The 18,538-nt window shown below is 43.0% G+C and overlaps 1 protein-coding gene across 4 annotated transcripts; it reads left to right on the top strand.

Moving 5' to 3' along the window:
• The first annotated feature begins 913 nt into the window (after positions 1 to 913).
• LOC143527373 (uncharacterized) lies at positions 914 to 7,268 on the top strand. 4 transcript variants are annotated; one of them, XR_013134097.1, is made up of 3 exons: positions 914 to 3,736; positions 3,909 to 4,413; positions 4,574 to 7,268. XR_013134097.1 is itself a non-coding variant. In XM_077022545.1 (2 exons), exon 1 carries the CDS (start codon positions 2,481 to 2,483, stop codon positions 3,723 to 3,725), a length of 1,245 nt encoding a protein of 414 aa, XP_076878660.1. In that variant the 5' UTR covers positions 914 to 2,480; the 3' UTR covers positions 3,726 to 3,736; positions 4,574 to 7,268. The 4 variants fall into 4 exon arrangements, 2 of the variants coding, with proteins under 2 accessions (XP_076878660.1, XP_076878659.1); XR_013134096.1 differs by having other exon boundaries at positions 3,909 to 4,756; positions 7,119 to 7,268; XM_077022545.1 differs by lacking the exon at positions 3,909 to 4,413.
• Positions 7,269 to 18,538: the final 11,270 nt, after the last annotated feature.

Genomic DNA, 18,538 nt, shown 5'->3' with positions numbered 1-18,538 from the left:
AATGACTTTTTGTTGCCTTATGTTTGAAGCTGCAGTTTCAGTTATTAAAAACTGAATGGAAAAAGTCAAAGGTTTGTTGTTGTGTTAATACTACTCATACTGGTAGGTGGTCACAGTGTCTCCTTCTTCATGAGAAACATTGGCAAATTGTCCGCAAAATACTGGACTTCAAATGTGATCTGGCCAATATAGAATATATAGACATATATTCTAGTCTAATCATGGCAGGGAACAATATCACTAATTTGAACTGACAACACAACCGGTTATGATAGACATTAAATACAGCAAACATAATGCGAATGGGGAACAGACGAACCAACTAAATGTATAAACTAGGGCATTAAACATAACAAGAAATGGCCAGAGAACATAGGCGAATAAACGCAAAGAAACTAAACACAATAACCAGAGAACCAAGGCCAACTGAAAACATGCTAAACTAACACAGAGAAACAGGGAGCAAAAGCGCAGACAATGGGAAACAATGGAAACGAAAATGAGGCAGGAAAAGAGCAGACAACACGAGAAAGGTGAGGGGGCGGTGTTACGTGTGACAACAAGGTTCTAATTTGTCAATGTCACCCAGCAGTGATAATATACTTAGCAATGGAGAGATGTTGATGTCTCTTTAGAGTATCACAGACATGAATTGCAGTCTAACTTCCATATACAAAGCAGATCTTTTCTGCCAAGGCAAGAGTCATGGAAATACTCTGATAATGATCCCAGGTGTTTGGATAGGCAGAGAGGTAAACCTTGTGACTTTTTGATTCTGATAAGGTTTGTTTCTTGGCTGCAGGTCAGAGAGGCTGAGCATGAGGCTGAGCAGCAAAGAATAAAGAGAGAGAAGGAGAAGGATGTGGCCAGACTCAGAGCTCTCCAGAAACGAGACAGAGACCACAGAGCTGAACAGGTGGAAGCAACCTCACTGATTAAACATTTAACAACAGACTCCTTTCAGTTAGATGCTTGTGTTAAAGACTTGGTGGATCATATTTCCAAGTAAATATTGAACAATCTTTTGCCAGTGTTTTATATTTATCATACGTTTCATGGTACATTTCTTCCGGCTTTCAAGAGAGGCGGTCGCACTTTATCTCCGCTCCTGCACTCCCTCCCTCCTGCCCTGCTCAGCTTAGATTCTCTGTCTTGTCTTAGTAACCTGACGCTGCTCTTCGAATTTTAACAAGAAAATGGATTTGATCAGGTGGTCTCTCAACGCAATTGACACTATTTTTTCCACGAGGAGTCATGGTGCGGGAGAACCCACATGCCCGGACGGAACGTCCTCAGCTGGATATGTGCATGACTCATGGGGGACCTGGCGTAGTTTGTGTCTTGCGCCTCTCTCCCTGGAAGATGTTGAGGACGTGTACTTATTTGGAACTTTGATCGCAGTGGCTCTGCTGATTGGATTAGGCGTTGCCCTGGTGTATCGGAAAACTGATAGAGTGGAGTCAGCTATTGAGCGTCCACGTCAAGTGCCCCACATGATTGATGCGGTGGGTAGAGCTGTTGGAACACAGACTGTGACTGTTGGAAAAAGCTTGGAGACGATCGTGGATGGAATCAATGCTCTACGTGCGAAGTTGGATCAGTTGGGAGACAGCCGACTTTAAGAGGAGTACATGCTCAAATTCCCAAGGACGGGCTCCTTGCTAAATTCTTCATTCTTCTTATCTGCATTGGCGCCCAAACAAATTTTTCCCAGAAGGTCGTCGTCTTGGTTACCTGCTCCTACCCCCACACAGAGACTGTCAGAGATGGCTCTCGCCTTCCACCGCGAACTTTGACACAAAAACTCTGTGCCAGGCCTCTGGCTCCCCCCTCCCTCTCTGAATGGATCACGCCTCTCACTGCTTACTGTCTGTGTTATCAATGCTGTATGTGCTATGGGGATTTTTTGCATGCACACAGACTGTTGTCCTGTTTGTGAGAATAATCTGTGGTCATATTTTTTTGTCTCCTCCCAATGTTATCTCTGTTTCTCTTTGCCTGTGAGGGTGGCGCGTCTGCGTTTGTACGCTGCGTTACGCTGCCGCCGCTCTGGTTTTCTGGTGCTTTAACACTGTGCCCTGGGCAAGAAAGCATTTCATCTTGTACTTGTTGTCACGTTGAGGACCCCGGCCCCTCCCTTTTGGGCGTGTGTTGACGTAGTCTACGTGCATCGTCTGCGTCTATGGATATCCGTGGTTATGGCATGTCGTGTGAATAATCAGTATCACCTGTGACTTGTCTCGTAATCACGTGGGGCTAATGTGGTTTGTCTATTTAATGTGCGCTCGCGCAGTGTCCTGTGCTCGTCGTTGTCTACGTCTGCACGTTGTGCTGCCTGTATGAGTGTCTATCGTGCGCTATTGCGCAGTATCTGTTTAAAAATAAAAGTGACGTCTGTCGCCACAAGAGGGATTCGTGTCTCATCCTTCACCACGACCCCATCGTCACAGAACGACGAGCCGTCCTGAGACACCCAGATCATGCCTGGCTACGCCACCCGGCAGAAGAAGGCAAAGCGCCCAAGCAAGCGTCATCACCACGCTTCGTCTTCCCCCTCGCGCCGCGGCGCTACGTCGACACAGAGAAAGCGGGAGGAGGACACCCCCCCGTGCCAAGAAGCCACACCGTCGGTCGAGGAGCTGGAGAAGGACCCGGTGTGTGCCTACCAACTGGCCACAGCCCGGGGGCTCGAAAGAAAGGACCCCGAGCTGGCGGAGATGCTCCGCGAGGGGGTGGTACGTATATGGAGGGAGCGACACCTTGCTCCTTCTCGCGCCACCTCGCCGCTGCAGGTAGGCGTAATCGCGTCCACCCCGGAGGCGGAATTCGGGGAGGAGGATTCTGAGGGGGAGGAGCAGGAAGAAGAGGAGGCGTATTCCCCTTCGTTAGGCGAGGCCTCCACCATAGACTACGGTGGCGAGGAGGAGGAAGCCTACCCCCCCTCGGATTACGACGCCTCCACCATTGACTACGGTGGCGAGGAGGAGGAAGCCTACCCCCCCTCGGATTACGACGCCTCCACCATAGACTACGGTGGCGAGGAGGAGGAGGCCTACCCCCCCTCGGATTACGACGCCTCCACCATAGACTACGGTGGCGAGGAGGAGGAAGCCTACCCCCCCTCGGATTACGACGCCTCCACCATTGACTACGGTGGCGAGGAGGAGGAAGCCTACCCCCCCTCGGATTACGACGCCTCCACCGTTGACTACGTGGGCGAGGAGGAGGAGGCCTACCCCCCCTCGGTATGCGATGCGGTTCCCGAGGACTACGGCGAGGAGGAGGAGGAATCTGAGGAGGAGGACTATATTCCTCCGCCCGTAGGTCTCTCTCCCACCGTAGAGGAAGAGGGGGAGGAGGAGGAAGGCTCCGATTCGGAGGGAGAGGAGGAGAGTCCGCTTCCCTCTGAGAGAGCAGCCGGGACTAGGAAAGGGGGTTCGGTGAAGTGTCCATCCTTCGACCGCTCCGGCGAAAGTGCAATGGACTGCTCCCGGGGTGGCAGCCCGGAGCAGTCCATGGAGTGGAGATGGACACAGAGGAGGAGCTCCCTTGCGGTCCACAGGGCGCGTACGACAGCCGCGCTGCACAGGGCGCGCGCGACAGACGCGCTTCACCGGGCGCGTCCGCCAGCCGCGCTGCACCCAGCGGAGGTTCCGCAGCTAAGGCTGGAGGAGGAACATCCCCTGCAGCAGCGCCTGCAGCTCCCGACCTCTCTCCCCTCCTAGCTCTCCTCCTGGTGCGTAGCTGGGTCCCTGTTTCATGTTTTTGTGTACCAGTGTTCGTTAGTCTTCCCGTGTGTATACCAAACCCATTTTTCCCGTTTGTTCCTCTATGTGTTAACGTTCCTGTGTGTATGTTTGTGAACGTCCCGTTCAACCTGTCTAACGTCTTTTCCCCGGTCTTCCCAGGGAGGGTGTGCTAGGCGATTCGTGACGGACGCTTCGCCAAGGGCAGTCACCTCCCAGACGCAGGACTGAGCGCGTCGGATCCGCCCATCGTCGTGGGTTCGGGGCACTCGGTCCTGTTGGCACCCCGGGACGGGTAATGCCCTTGGAGGGGGCGTCTGTCACGTTGAGGACCCCGGCCCCTCCCTTTTGGGCGTGTGTTGACGTAGTCTACGTGCATCGTCTGCGTCTATGGATATCCGTGGTTATGGCATGTCGTGTGAATAATCAGTATCACCTGTGACTTGTCTTGTAATCACGTGGGGCTAATGTGGTTTGTCTATTTAATGTGCGCTCGCGCAGTGTCCTGTGCTCGTCGTTGTCTATGTCTGCACGTTGTGCTGCCTGTATGAGTGTCTATCGTGCGCTATTGCGCAGTATCTGTTTAAAAATAAAAGTGACGTCTGTCGCCACAAGAGGGATTCGTGTCTCATCCTTCACCACGACCCCATCGTCACACTTGTACAATGTATGACCAATAAATCTGAATCTGAATCTGAATCTGAACATTTAAAACAGAGGAGGATCATATCTATAGCCATATTTATTTATGCATCATGACTGTGATAAATCACAGTCCACAGAGAAAAACAAATTTTTGTTAACTTTGTGATGTCATTTCCTCCCAGGATGAGCTCAGGGCTCCCAGGAACCAGTCGAGAGAGAATGGAGAAGAAAGGAGAAAAAGCAGGCCAAGAAGGCAGTGCAAAGGAACAGCTGAAGGTCTCCCGCCTACATCAGATGTCCCACAAAGAGCACATGCTGTCAGTCGAGGTTGGCAGACAGAGGGCGGAGTTCAACAGGGTCCTCAGGTGAACTGGCACCACACAGCTAACCAACGCCAGTCTTAGGCTTAGAAACTCATTCTCATTACTAACATGTTCTTGATTAAGTAAGGAATTTGGAGAATGTGGAATAATACCATCATTTCACAGCTGTGGAATGTATACGTGTGCCATAAACACCCATGGAAGCCATCTCAGACAAGCTGTGGCATTTCTCAGGATTCAGCACATGGGTGTGGTACAGATGTAAAGGTCAAAACAAGGGACCTTATTTTTGAGACCTTATTTTCCTCTATAAAACTTTCACTTAAATACTATATATATCATAGATGTTTATTTTTTTACCTGGAAGAACTCCTGATTATAAAACTGATAACGTTACAGCTCTTTGTTTCAGTGGCAGTCTGGAACTTGTTAGACAGAAGACTATTGTTGTGATTTTGGGTTTTTTGCTTAGCAATTAACACATGCTTTGTTTATTCTTTTAACATAATACAGTATTCTTATAACATAATACAGTATTCTTTTAACATAATACAGAAGTAAAATGTAACCACTGTTTAATATAGAAGTGAAATGTAACCACTGTCTAAGATGTGTCCGAGCTGTGAACCCAAGGGAGAGGATGTTGAGCAAACCACACTGTAGAGTGAGACCTAAAAAGCAGAAGGCGTAGGCCTGATTGTGACGACGTTGAGGAAATATGAATTTACAGCATCTTCATGGATGGTGGCCTCTTTCCGGCCTATCAGTCCATCGGCAGGGACCATAAGTCTATTAGGGAAAAGTGTTGGGGGTGCAGAAAGAAGAAGTGCAGAGACGCGAGAGACGCAGGCCATCGTCCTGCAGAGGGAGCGCTTCCGGGAGGTGCAGAGAATGAACGAAGAAACTCGCACATGCAGAGCTCGTCTGGATGACATGAGAGACAAGAAGCTGAAGTGAGTCACACAAAAGCAATCGAAGACGAGTTTCTTAATTGGCACGTTGTCTTCATTCATGAAAAGCACATGAGCATTTTAACCCAGTTCCTGTTTGAGGAAGAGTGTAGCATGATAACATCAGTGTCAATCATGAGATCATTTCCTTTAATGACAGAACTGCTAGATTTTATAATTGTCAGCAGAATCATGCAAGATAAGCAATGACACAACATCTTCGTTTTCCCTCGCAGGATAAACCCACTTTTATGTCACTCCTCCCCATTTCATTCCCCCCTTGACCCTCTCTCAGTCTCATGATATAACAGGGGATCACATTGTGATTACGAGTTAAAAATCTCCCTTTTTCTTTTCTTAAAAAAATTTAACAAAAAAGTTTATATAGAGTTTATCTATATACTGCATATTATAATAATAACTGCACATGTTAAAAACAACTAATAATGCGTTACAAAATAACTTTGTAAACAAAGTTCTTTGATTTTCCTAGCTTATATGAGCTCTTTAATGTTGCTTAATTCTAACCTGAGTCTCTTTTCTGTGACCTGCTTAAGTGCATCAAGCAGGGAATGATTCTCAGTCACACAGAACAATGGAAGAGTGTTCAGACTAGGGTCACCAGTGGTGATTTTAGAAAAGTGTTGCCAGGAAGACTTCACTGTTTATTCCATCTGACATGACTAGAGTTTCTCCTGCCAGTGTGCTTTTGACCACATTAATTTTTCATATTGCCAAAGGAGAGGAGAGATCTTTCCTCCTTTTCCCATGAGTGCAATCAGTGTCCCTCCCTGTGTACCTTCATCAGGAAGATTAACAAATGAAGCATCACTGAAAACAACCAATGTCAAATCATCACTGTTACCCAAGTGTTGAAACGTAAGAGTCACCTTCTTTGCCTTAAGTTTGCGGATGGCTTTGTTCACTTTGTGAATGGACTGTGTTAGGTGCCAGGCTACATGTGTCAATCAGAACATCTAACCTTGTTTGTTTAGCAACCCTCAAAATCTGTCCTATCTTTGACCTCAGTTGCTCCCTTTCTGTCACACTTAAGTATCTCTCTGTGTGGCCCGTGCTGCCTGCCTGTTTCCCCAACCTTTCATCTTATCACCCTAAACCAGCAGACTTCTGTGTGTCTGCTCATGATTATTTTTACTGCATATCCGGACACATCCTTAAATTTTGATTCCAGAGTGAAACTGTACTACCCATGAGAAAAGATGCCAAAATATGTGGGGTTTTTTATTCTTGGGGAGTTTCCACATTTTCCAAATGTGCAAAAAACTAAAACCTATAATAATAAAAAATGAAAATATGCATGTCCTTTACAACATGCACACAAACAGCTGTGATTGATTCCCAAATGATACAGCAAGTACAGGAAGTATGTATTTTTAAGGGAATTTACTATGAAATGTTGATTATGGTTAACAGAAAATGTTTTGCGCTCTCAGGTCAGCTGGGCTTCCTGACAAATACTGCAATGAAGTGGACATAAAGGTTATGCCTTACCCACCTTGGCGCACTAAATGTTAGATTCTTGTATGTCCCCACATATATACATAAAACCCATGAAGCATGTCTTGTACGCAATGTAAGCAAATAAAAATCTTTAAAGCAAACTGCAGGTTATTGAGTAATTGGGTGTTCTGTTATGAGTTCTGTGATTTTGTTAATAGACACATACCGGACCCTACAAAATATCATTAGAAGGGGCACGCAGCCATAGGCAGGAGAAAGCCCATAAAGCCATTTTAATTTTTTTTTATGGTTTTGATTGGTTAGATCCACTCTAAGCAGGGCCGGCCCTTCCATTAGGCGACATAGGCAAATGCTAGGGGCGCCATCTGTCCAGGGGGGCGCTCGCGTGCATGCGTTTTTTTTTTTTTTTACAAATGAATAATTAATAAATGTGAAAACAAGCAAAGTCCACATAATCATAATTTCATTGTTTAATAATGTTATTATAAGAATTCTTAATTTGACTAATAACACACAACACCTATCACTCGCACGCCAACCTGCCCTCCCCCGCGCTCTGCGCACCTTGTTACTGTTTCTCTGTACACCACAGTATTTCACACCGTTGTTTCTAGGTAAAAGAGAGAAAGGCCCTCCCCCAGGAACTTCTGTGTATCTGTCGCATACCCTTGCCTTTTACATTGAGAGCTTTTATTATAGATTGGCAGTTTTATCAACCAATCATATTATCGAATTAGAATCGTTATGTAAAATGGTTTTAAAATATTTTTTGTGCAACACCTTTATATTTATTGTTTGTTATATGGTAATATTTAAGTCATTTGCTTTTTATTTGTTTCTTTAATAGTGACACAATCAACCCAATGATTGGTGATGCAGGGGGCACCAACCAAAATCTCGCCTAGGGCACCACATTGGTCAGGGCCGGCTCTGACTCTAAGTCAGATATGTCCTACAGCAGCAAAGAAAAACACTGATATAACATGTTAATATAGCATGAACTGGTTTATAATTTTACTTTATTAATGAAATATATATATATTTATATAATTTTACATACACCTTTACCCCTTCTCTGAAGGGTTAGAAGGGCCTGACTGCACACCACTGCAATATAATAATAATAAGAAGTATGAGGAATAAGCACTATAATATTTTTGTTGAATTTGCATGTGGAATAGCATTAAGCTCCAGTGATTACTAGCCCACCCCAGGTCTTCCACAGACAGCTGTAACGGGACTGTTTTTCCTTCGCGAGAGTGAGCCGTCCCATCACAACTGCGCTTTAGCTGAAAAGGAAGCATGTCCGCTACGCACCGCACGCCGTTACTATGGAAGCTGCATTTTGACGCGGTGCTGACGCTGACGTCACAACGCGGCATTTTAGAATCTAAACAGAATCCCAAAGTTTGTGTTCGAAACGAGACCAGAGTTGGTTGAACTGACGGAAAGTTTCGCGTTTAAAAAGCGTTCAATACAGAAACATCTGTTAAATTCTGTTGTACAGCTGTCTGTCTACAGAGGTAAACGGTACAGACTACAGAGGTAAACATTTCTTTACACATTAATAGTCACTTCTTAATGAAGACGATCAACGATATGATACGACAGATTTAAATTATTTACTTCAAAGCTAATCTGTAGTCCTGTATGCTAGCTTGTTTTTGTTTGACGATCGCTATGCGGTTTAGCGGCTTTGTCCACTTCTGAAGTGAGAGTGGATTGATTATAAAATCGTATTTGGCAGGCTAGATCGTTTAAAGCTGAAAACAGCTGTCCGCGTTATCCTCGTGGCATGCCGTCCGTCCCTTTCGCTCGTGTTCCGTTTGTTTAACTTGCTGTCTTCGTAAGAGCGTCTCTGAACTTTGGTACCTGTTTAAAACTGTACGTTAGCAGCTTTGGTAGCTTTTTTTGAATGAGTTATTTATACCTTACACTCATTTTTACCCCATTTAAACGGAACCTAACACGTTAGTTGTATTGATGGGTAGTTACATAATCAGGTATGAAGGTGTTTAGCTGCGCCTGTATTTCTTCAGGTGATGGAGACGTTGAGTGAGATGGAGCAGCGCTTCGTGCAGGTAGGACTGTCTGGACGCCTCCAGCTCTGAGCGTCTGGCTTTGCTGTGGCGGCTCTACGTGGAGAAGGACAAACGCGCGAGAGAGCTCACTCGGAACATACTGGAGCTGCGCTTGGAGCACGCGGCGGAGCTCAAAACCGTGAGTGTGTTTTCGAGCCATTTTCATCTTTGATTAATGCAATTGTAGTTTTTTCTTTGTTATACTTTAATTTGTTAGTTAGGAATTTACCCGATTTGTTATTGTATTCGAATTGTTCCTGTCTTAATCGTTGTATTAAAGAGTCTTCTCATTTGCATTCTTTTAACTTTTTTAATTTTTTCTGTTGGGTTTTTTATCATTTCGTTCGATAGCTCCCCAATTTTCTGTTGTAGATTAGTCTCATTTTCTAAATCTTTCTTCTTCTTATAAGAAGAGTAAGAGATCATTTGGCCTCTTAACACTGCCTTTCCCAAAGAAGTGTTGGTGGGGTTTCTGGAGAATCATTTGTTTCTAGGAAAGATGCCCACTCTTTTTTAATATAGCTGTCAAACTCTGGATCTCTGAGTAAGGAGGTATTTAGTCGCCAGTTGAAAGTTTTATATATTGGATTTATGTTCCATGTAAGTGATACTGGAGCATGGTCGCTAATTGTTATCGGGTGATATTTTATTTCAGATAGACAGGATATAATAGAATTGCTGGTTAAGTGATAGTCAATGCGAGAGTGCGAGTGGTATACTGATGAATAAAAAGAAAATTCTTTAGCGTTTGGGTGTTTGAGGCGCCAACCATCACTGAGCCCTAAGTCTGACATGTATTGCTTTATGATATCTGTGGACTGCCAGTTACGTGTATTGTGTGAACTGGTTAATCTGTCTATGTAGGTCGAGGGTTAAATTAAAGTCACCTCCAATAATAACTGTAGCGCCTGAGATATTGTTTATATGGTCGAAACATTCGTGAAAGAAGGATGGGTTATCAGTATTAGGGGCATATAAGCTAGCTATTGTTAAGGGGGTATTGCTGATGTTTATGTTGATTATAATATATCTTCCTTCTCGGTCTAATATGGAGGTGTTATGTGTAAAAGATACATTTTTACTTATTAATACTGATACTCCTCTTTGTCTGGAGTTATAGTAGGCTGAGAATATTTAGGTGTATTGTGATGACCTGAACTTGTGATGATTTGTTTCTGATAGATGTGTTTCTTGTAGTAAGCAAATGTCTGCCTTTAGTGACGTGAGATGATTTAGTACCTTGGTTTGCTTAATTTGTGTGCCGGTACCACGAATGTTCCAGGTTATAAATTTGAGTGAGGACATATAGTGGGATATGGATTAATAGTATTTATCAATGATATGATACGAGTGAGCACATGCTTGAATATTTTCTGCTGTGTATGGGATGGAATGTAAACAGAGTTATTTGTTTCCTGGTCTGGGATGTACAATAGTAATAAAACAGAAGTTGGTGCAGAAAGATAGAGAGAAGTGCTTCCATAGAGACAGATAGAATATAATATAAAAGGAGTTGGGTTTGGAGTGACATGCATGTTGTGATGTTGAGACGTTACGTGCGTTGTATTATTCCTGAGCTATTCCTTGTGTTATTTATGGGATTTTATGGATGGATTAATATGTATGCGGTGTGTTTACGAGTGTGTGTACATTTGCGTGTAGTGAATGGATGTTTCTGGGTAGCGAAAAATCTAAAGTTAGAGGGAGAAGAGAGATAGAGAGAGCAAAGTTCAGTGAAAAATATATATACATTATGAAAAAAAATACAAATTTTATACAATATTTCAACGAGGTATATTCTGGCGTCGAGTGCAGATAGTTTGCTGTTAATTGATAGCAGAATAGAACTGACCTCTGTGCAGCAGGGTGGTGAAGCTGGAGCTCCTGTATCTCCAGGTGAGCTGGGTGGTTGGAGTCGCTTGCCGGTAGGGGTTTGGTGTTGTTCACCTTTAGGTTTGTGTATGGAAAAAAGTGTGTGTGTGTGTGGAAAAAAAGAGTGCGTGTGTGAGCGTGCATGTGTGTGAGCGTGTGTGAAAAAAGTGCGTGTGAGTGAAAAAAGTGTGTAATCGTGCACGTGTGAAAAAAGTGTGTGCGTGTGAAAAAAGTGCGTGTTTGAGCGTGCGTGTGTGTGAAAAAAAAGTGTGTTTGTGTGAGCATACGCGTTTTTGAAAAAAATTAATTAAAAAAGTGCGCGCGTGAGAGTGCGCATGTGTGGAAAAAAGTGTGCGCGTGTGATCTTGCGTGGGGAAAAAAGTGCGTGTTCTGTCCATTTGTTCAACGCTGAGAAGCCCGGCATGATCAACGCCCACTCTCCGATTCTGTTACATTTAAAACTTATTTATTGTACAAGTGAAATGTTTAGTTGAATTAGTCCATGATCCATAATTCTTAACAACTGCATATAATGACATTGAGAAACAAAGCGTGGTCAAAAAGTGTTTTACCAAGCTCCCCTCTTACCTTTCCTCAAACTATCCGTCATATAACATCTCCCCTCGTGACCAAAAACTCAGGTGCTTCATTATTCAAAAGAAAAGTAAAAGGACGTATGTGAGCATGTGAAAAAAAAGTGTGTGTGAGCGTGCACGTATGTGAGCATGTGAAAAAAGTGAGTGAGAGCGTGCACGTATGAGAGTGTGTGAAAAAAGAGTGGGGGGGTGGAGGTGGGCCATAAAAAACTTATTGTACAAGTGAAATGTTTAGTTGAATTAGTCCATGATCCATAATTCTTAACAACTGCATATAATGACATTGAGAAACATAAAGCGTGGTCAAAAAGTGTTTTACCAAGCTCCCCTCTTACCTTTCCCCAAACTATCCGTCATATAACATCTCCCCTCGTGACCAAAAACTCAGGTGCTTCATTATTCAAAAGAAAAGTAAAAGGACGTATGTGAGCATGTGAAAAAAAAGTGTGTGTGAGCGTGCACGTATGTGAGCATGTGAAAAAAGAGTGCGTGTGTGAGCGTGCACGTATGTGAGCGTGTGAAAAAAGTGTGAGTGTGTGAGCGTGCACGTATGAGAGTGTGTGAAAAGAGTGCGTGTGGGAAAAAAGAGTGCATGTGAGCGTGCACGTATGTGAGCATGTGAAAAAAGAGTGCGTGTGTGAGCGTGCACGTATGTGAGTGTGTGAAAAAAGAGTGCGTGTGTGAGTGTGCACGTATGTGAGCGTGTGAAAAAAGTGTGAGTGTGTGAGCGTGCACGTATGAGAGTGTGTGAAAAAAGAGTGCGTGTGGGAAAAAAGAGTACATGTGAGCGTGCACATATGTGAGCATGTGAAAAAAGAGTGCGTGTGTGAGCGTGCACATATGTGAGCGTGTGAAAAAAGTGTGTGAGAGCGTGCACGTATGTGAGCGTGTGAAAAAAGTGTGTGAGAGCGTGCACGTATGTGAGCATGTGCGAAAAAAGGGTGCGTGTGTGAGCGTGCACGTATGTGAACGTGTGCAAAAAAAGTGCGTGTGTGCACGCTCACACATGCCGTCTTTTTTTCACACACGCATGTGTGCACACTTTCTGAGAAACACTGAGAATCCTGGCATGATCAATGCACACTGCTTTACTTTGCTGTGGTCATTCGAGCTGGTTGTGTTTTTTATTTTATATATATATATATATATATATATATATATATATATATATATATATATATATATATATTCCCTGCCCTTCTGTCTTTTCCCTTTTTATTCTTTCTCTCCCCCTCTTTTCTTGGTCCACCTAACCCCAATAATTATCACTTTGCATATTGTTATAATTTTTATAAATGTAATTTGAACTGTACATAAAAACAAAGTTGTCCTCCAAAGATGGGGGGGTGGAGGTGGGCCATAAAAAACTTATTGTACAAGTGAAATGTTTAGTTGAATTAGTCCATGATCCATAATTCTTAACAACTGCATATAATGACATTGAGAAACATAAAGCGTGGTCAAAAAGTGTTTTACCAAGCTCCCCTCTTACCTTTCCCCAAACTATCCGTCATATAACATCTCCCCTCGTGACCAAAAACTCAGGTGCTTCATTATTCAAAAGAAAAGTAAAAGGACGTATGTGAGCATGTGAAAAAAAAGTGTGTGTGAGCGTGCACGTATGTGAGCATGTGAAAAAAGAGTGCGTGTGTGACCGTGCACGTATGAGAGTATGTGAAAAAAAGAGTGCGTGTGTGAGCGTGCACGTATGTGAGCGTGTGAAAAAAGTGTGAGTGTGTGAGCGTGCACGTATGAGAGTGTTTGAAAAAAGAGTGCATGTGGGAAAAAAGAGTGCATGTGAGCGTGCACGTATGTGAGCATGTGAAAAAAGAGTGCGTGTGTGAGCGTGCACGTATGTGAGTGTGTGAAAAAAGAGTGCGTGTGTGAGTGTGCACGTATGTGAGCGTGTGAAAAAAGTGTGAGTGTGTGAGCGTGCATGTATGAGAGTGTGTGAAAAAAGAGTGCGTGTGGGAAAAAGAGTGCATGTGAGCGTGCACATATGTGAGCATGTGAAAAAAGAGTGCGTGTGTGAGCGTGCACATATGTGAGCGTGTGAAAAAAGTGTGTGTGAGCGTGCACGTATGTGAACGTGTGCAAAAAAAGTGCGTGTGTGCACGCTCACACATGCCCTCTTTTTTTCACACACGCATGTGTGCACACTTTCTGAGAAACACTGAGAATCCTGCCATGATCAATGCACACTCTGCTTTACTTTGCTGTGGTCATTCGAGCTGGTTGTGTTTTTTATTTTATATATATATATATATATATATATATATATATTCCCTGCCCTTCTGTCTTTTCCCTTTTTATTCTTTCTCTCCCCCTCTTTTCTTGGTCCACCTAACCCCAATAATTATCACTTTGCATATTGTTATAATTTTTATAAATGTAATTTGAACTGTACATAAAAACAAAGTTGTCCTCCAAAGATGGGGGGGTGGAGGTGGGCCATAAAAAACTTATTGTACAAGTGAAATGTTTAGTTGAATTAGTCCATGATCCATAATTCTTAACAACTGCATATAATGACATTGAGAAACATAAAGCGTGGTCAAAAAGTGTTTTACCAAGCTCCCCTCTTACCTTTCCCCAAACTATCCGTCATATAACATCTCCCCTCGTGACCAAAAACTCAGGTGCTTCATTATTCAAAAGAAAAGTAAAAGGACGTATGTGAGCATGTGAAAAAAAAGTGTGTGTGAGCGTGCACGTATGTGAGCATGTGAAAAAAGAGTGCGTGTGTGACCGTGCACGTATGAGAGTATGTGAAAAAAAGAGTGCGTGTGTGAGCGTGCACGTATGTGAGCGTGTGAAAAAAGTGTGAGTGTGTGAGCGTGCACGTATGAGAGTGTTTGAAAAAAGAGTGCATGTGGGAAAAAAGAGTGCATGTGAGCGTGCACGTATGTGAGCATGTGAAAAAAGAGTGCGTGTGTGAGCGTGCACGTATGTGAGTGTGTGAAAAAAGAGTGCGTGTGTGAGTGTGCACGTATGTGAGCGTGTGAAAAAAGTGTGAGTGTGTGAGCGTGCATGTATGAGAGTGTGTGAAAAAAGAGTGCGTGTGGGAAAAAAGAGTGCATGTGAGCATGCACATATGTGAGCATGTGAAAAAAGAGTGCGTGTGTGAGCGTGCACATATGTGAGCGTGTGAAAAAAGTGTGTGAGAGCGTGCACGTATGTGAGCATGTGCGAAAAAAGGGTGCGTGTGTGAGCGTGCACGTATGTGAACGTGTGCAAAAAAAGTGCGTGTGTGCACGCTCACACATGCCCTCTTTTTTTCACACACGCATGTGTGCACACTTTCTGAGAAACACTGAGAATCCTGCCATGATCAATGCACACTCTGCTTTACTTTGCTGTGGTCATTCGAGCTGGTTGTGTTTTTTATTTTATATATATATATATATATATATATATATATATATATATATATATATATATATATATATATATATATATATATATTCCCTGCCCTTCTGTCTTTTCCCTTTTTATTCTTTCTCTCCCCCTCTTTTCTTGGTCCACCTAACCCCAATAATTATCACTTTGCATATTGTTATAATTTTTATAAATGTAATTTGAACTGTACATAAAAACAAAGTTGTCCTCCAAAGATGGGGGGGTGGAGGTGGGCCATAAAAAACTTATTGTACAAGTGAAATGTTTAGTTGAATTAGTCCATGATCCATAATTCTTAACAACTGCATATAATGACATTGAGAAACATAAAGCGTGGTCAAAAAGTGTTTTACCAAGCTCCCCTCTTACCTTTCCCCAAACTATCCGTCATATAACATCTCCCCTCGTGACCAAAAACTCAGGTGCTTCATTATTCAAAAGAAAAGTAAAAGGACGTATGTGAGCATGTGAAAAAAAAGTGTGTGTGAGCGTGCACGTATGTGAGCATGTGAAAAAAGAGTGCGTGTGTGACCGTGCACGTATGAGAGTATGTGAAAAAAAGAGTGCGTGTGTAAGCGTGCACGTATGTGAGCGTGTAAAAAAAGTGTGAGTGTGTGAGCGTGCACGTATGAGAGTGTGTGAAAAAAGAGTGCGTGTGGGAAAAAAGAGTGCATGTGAGCGTGCACGTATGTGAGCATGTGAAAAAAGAGTGCGTGTGTGAGCGTGCACGTATGTGAGTGTGTGAAAAAAGAGTGCGTGTGTGAGTGTGCACGTATGTGAGCGTGTGAAAAAAGTGTGAGTGTGTGAGCGTGCACGTATGAGAGTGTGTGAAAAAAGAGTGCGTGTGGGAAAAAAGAGTACATGTGAGCGTGCACATATGTGAGCATGTGAAAAAAGAGTGCGTGTGTGAGCGTGCACATATGTGAGCGTGTGAAAAAAGTGTGTGAGAGCGTGCACGTATGTGAGCATGTGCGAAAAAAGGGTGCGTGTGTGAGCGTGCACGTATGTGAACGTGTGCAAAAAAAGTGCGTGTGTGCACGCTCACACACACACTCTTTTTTTCACACACGCATGTGTGCACACTTTCTGAGAAACACTGAGAATCCTGGCATGATCAATGCACACTCTGCTTTACTTTGCTGTGGTCATTCGAGCTGGTTGTGTTTTTTATTTTTTGCTTTTATTATATATATATATATATATATATATATATATATATAGAGAGAGAGAGAGAGAGAGAGAGAGAGAGAGAGAGAGAGAGAAAGAATAAGAGAGAAAGAATAAAAAGGGAAAAGACAGAAGGGCAGGGAATATATACATATATATATATATGTATATATTCCCTGCCCTTCTGTCTTTTCCCTTTTTATTCTTTCTCTCCCCCTCTTTTCTTGGTCCACCTAACCCCAATAATTATCACTTTGCATATTGTTATAATTTTTATAAATGTAATTTGAACTGTACATAAAAACAAAGTTGTCCTCCAAAGATGGGGGGGTGGAGGTGGGCCATAAAAAACTTATTGTACAAGTGAAATGTTTAGTTGAATTAGTCCATGATCCATAATTCTTAACAACTGCATATAATGACATTGAGAAACATAAAGCGTGGTCAAAAAGTGTTTTACCAAGCTCCCCTCTTACCTTTCCCCAAACTATCCGTCATATAACATCTCCCCTCGTGACCAAAAACTCAGGTGCTTCATTATTCAAAAGAAAAGTAAAAGGACGTATGTGAGCATGTGAAAAAAAAGTGTGTGTGAGCGTGCACGTATGTGAGCATGTGAAAAAAGAGTGCGTGTGTGACCGTGCACGTATGAGAGTATGTGAAAAAAAGAGTGCGTGTGTGAGCGTGCACGTATGTGAGCGTGTAAAAAAAGTGTGAGTGTGTGAGCGTGCACGTATGAGAGTGTGTGAAAAAAGAGTGCGTGTGGGAAAAAAGAGTGCATGTGAGCGTGCACGTATGTGAGCATGTGAAAAAAGAGTGCGTGTGTGAGCGTGCACGTATGTGAGTGTGTGAAAAAAGAGTGCGTGTGTGAGTGTGCACGTATGTGAGCGTGTGAAAAAAGTGTGAGTGTGTGAGCGTGCACGTATGAGAGTGTGTGAAAAAAGAGTGCGTGTGGGAAAAAAGAGTACATGTGAGCGTGCACATATGTGAGCATGTGAAAAAAGAGTGCGTGTGTGAGCGTGCACATATGTGAGCGTGTGAAAAAAGTGTGTGAGAGCGTGCACGTATGTGAGCATGTGCGAAAAAAGGGTGCGTGTGTGAGCGTGCACGTATGTGAACGTGTGCAAAAAAAGTGCGTGTGTGCACGCTCACACACACACTCTTTTTTTCACACACGCATGTGTGCACACTTTCTGAGAAACACTGAGAATCCTGGCATGATCAATGCACACTCTGCTTTACTTTGCTGTGGTCATTCGAGCTGGTTGTGTTTTTTATTTTTTGCTTTTATTATATATATATATATATATATATATATATATATATATATATATATATATATATATATAGAGAGAGAGAGAGAGAGAGAGAGAGAGAGAGAGAGAGAGAGAGAAAGAATAAGAGAGAAAGAATAAAAAGGGAAAAGACAGAAGGGCAGGGAATATATACATATATATATATATGTATATATTCCCTGCCCTTCTGTCTTTTCCCTTTTTATTCTTTCTCTCCCCCTCTTTTCTTGGTCCACCTAACCCCAATAATTATCACTTTGCATATTGTTATAATTTTTATAAATGTAATTTGAACTGTACATAAAAACAAAGTTGTCCTCCAAAGATGGGGGGGTGGAGGTGGGCCATAAAAAACTTATTGTACAAGTGAAATGTTTAGTTGAATTAGTCCATGATCCATAATTCTTAACAACTGCATATAATGACATTGAGAAACATAAAGCGTGGTCAAAAAGTGTTTTACCAAGCTCCCCTCTTACCTTTCCCCAAACTATCCGTCATATAACATCTCCCCTTGTGACCAAAAACGCAGGTGCTTCATTATTCAAAAGAAAAGTAAAAGGACGTATGTGAGCATGTGAAAAAAAAGTGTGTGTGAGCGTGCACGTATGTGAGCATGTGAAAAAAGTGAGTGTGAGCGTGCACGTATGAGAGTGTGTGAAAAAAGAGTGCGTGTGGGAAAAAAGAGTGCATGTGTGCGTGCACGTATGTGAGCATGTGAAAAAAGAGTGCGTGTGTGAGCGTGCACGTATGTGAGTGTGTGAAAAAAGAGTGCGTGTGTGAGTGTGCACGTATGTGAGCGTGTGAAAAAAGTGTGAGTGTGTGAGCGTGCATGTATGAGAGTGTGTGAAAAAAGAGTGCGTGTGGGAAAAAAGAGTGCATGTGAGCATGCACATATGTGAGCATGTGAAAAAAGAGTGCGTGTGTGAGCGTGCACATATGTGAGCGTGTGAAAAAAGTGTGTGAGAGCGTGCACGTATGT

Source organism: Brachyhypopomus gauderio, chromosome 11 (genome assembly GCF_052324685.1).
Source record: "Brachyhypopomus gauderio isolate BG-103 chromosome 11, BGAUD_0.2, whole genome shotgun sequence".
NCBI classification, from domain to species: domain Eukaryota; kingdom Metazoa; phylum Chordata; class Actinopteri; order Gymnotiformes; family Hypopomidae; genus Brachyhypopomus; species Brachyhypopomus gauderio.
This window is presented reverse-complemented; position numbering and strand designations above follow the sequence as displayed.

What these genes read in the sequence shown, in the direction of transcription:
- LOC143527373 (XM_077022545.1), top strand. Translation starts at nt 2,481, where the DNA reads ATGCCTGGCTACGCCACCCGGCAGAAGAAGGCAAAGCGCCCAAGCAAG.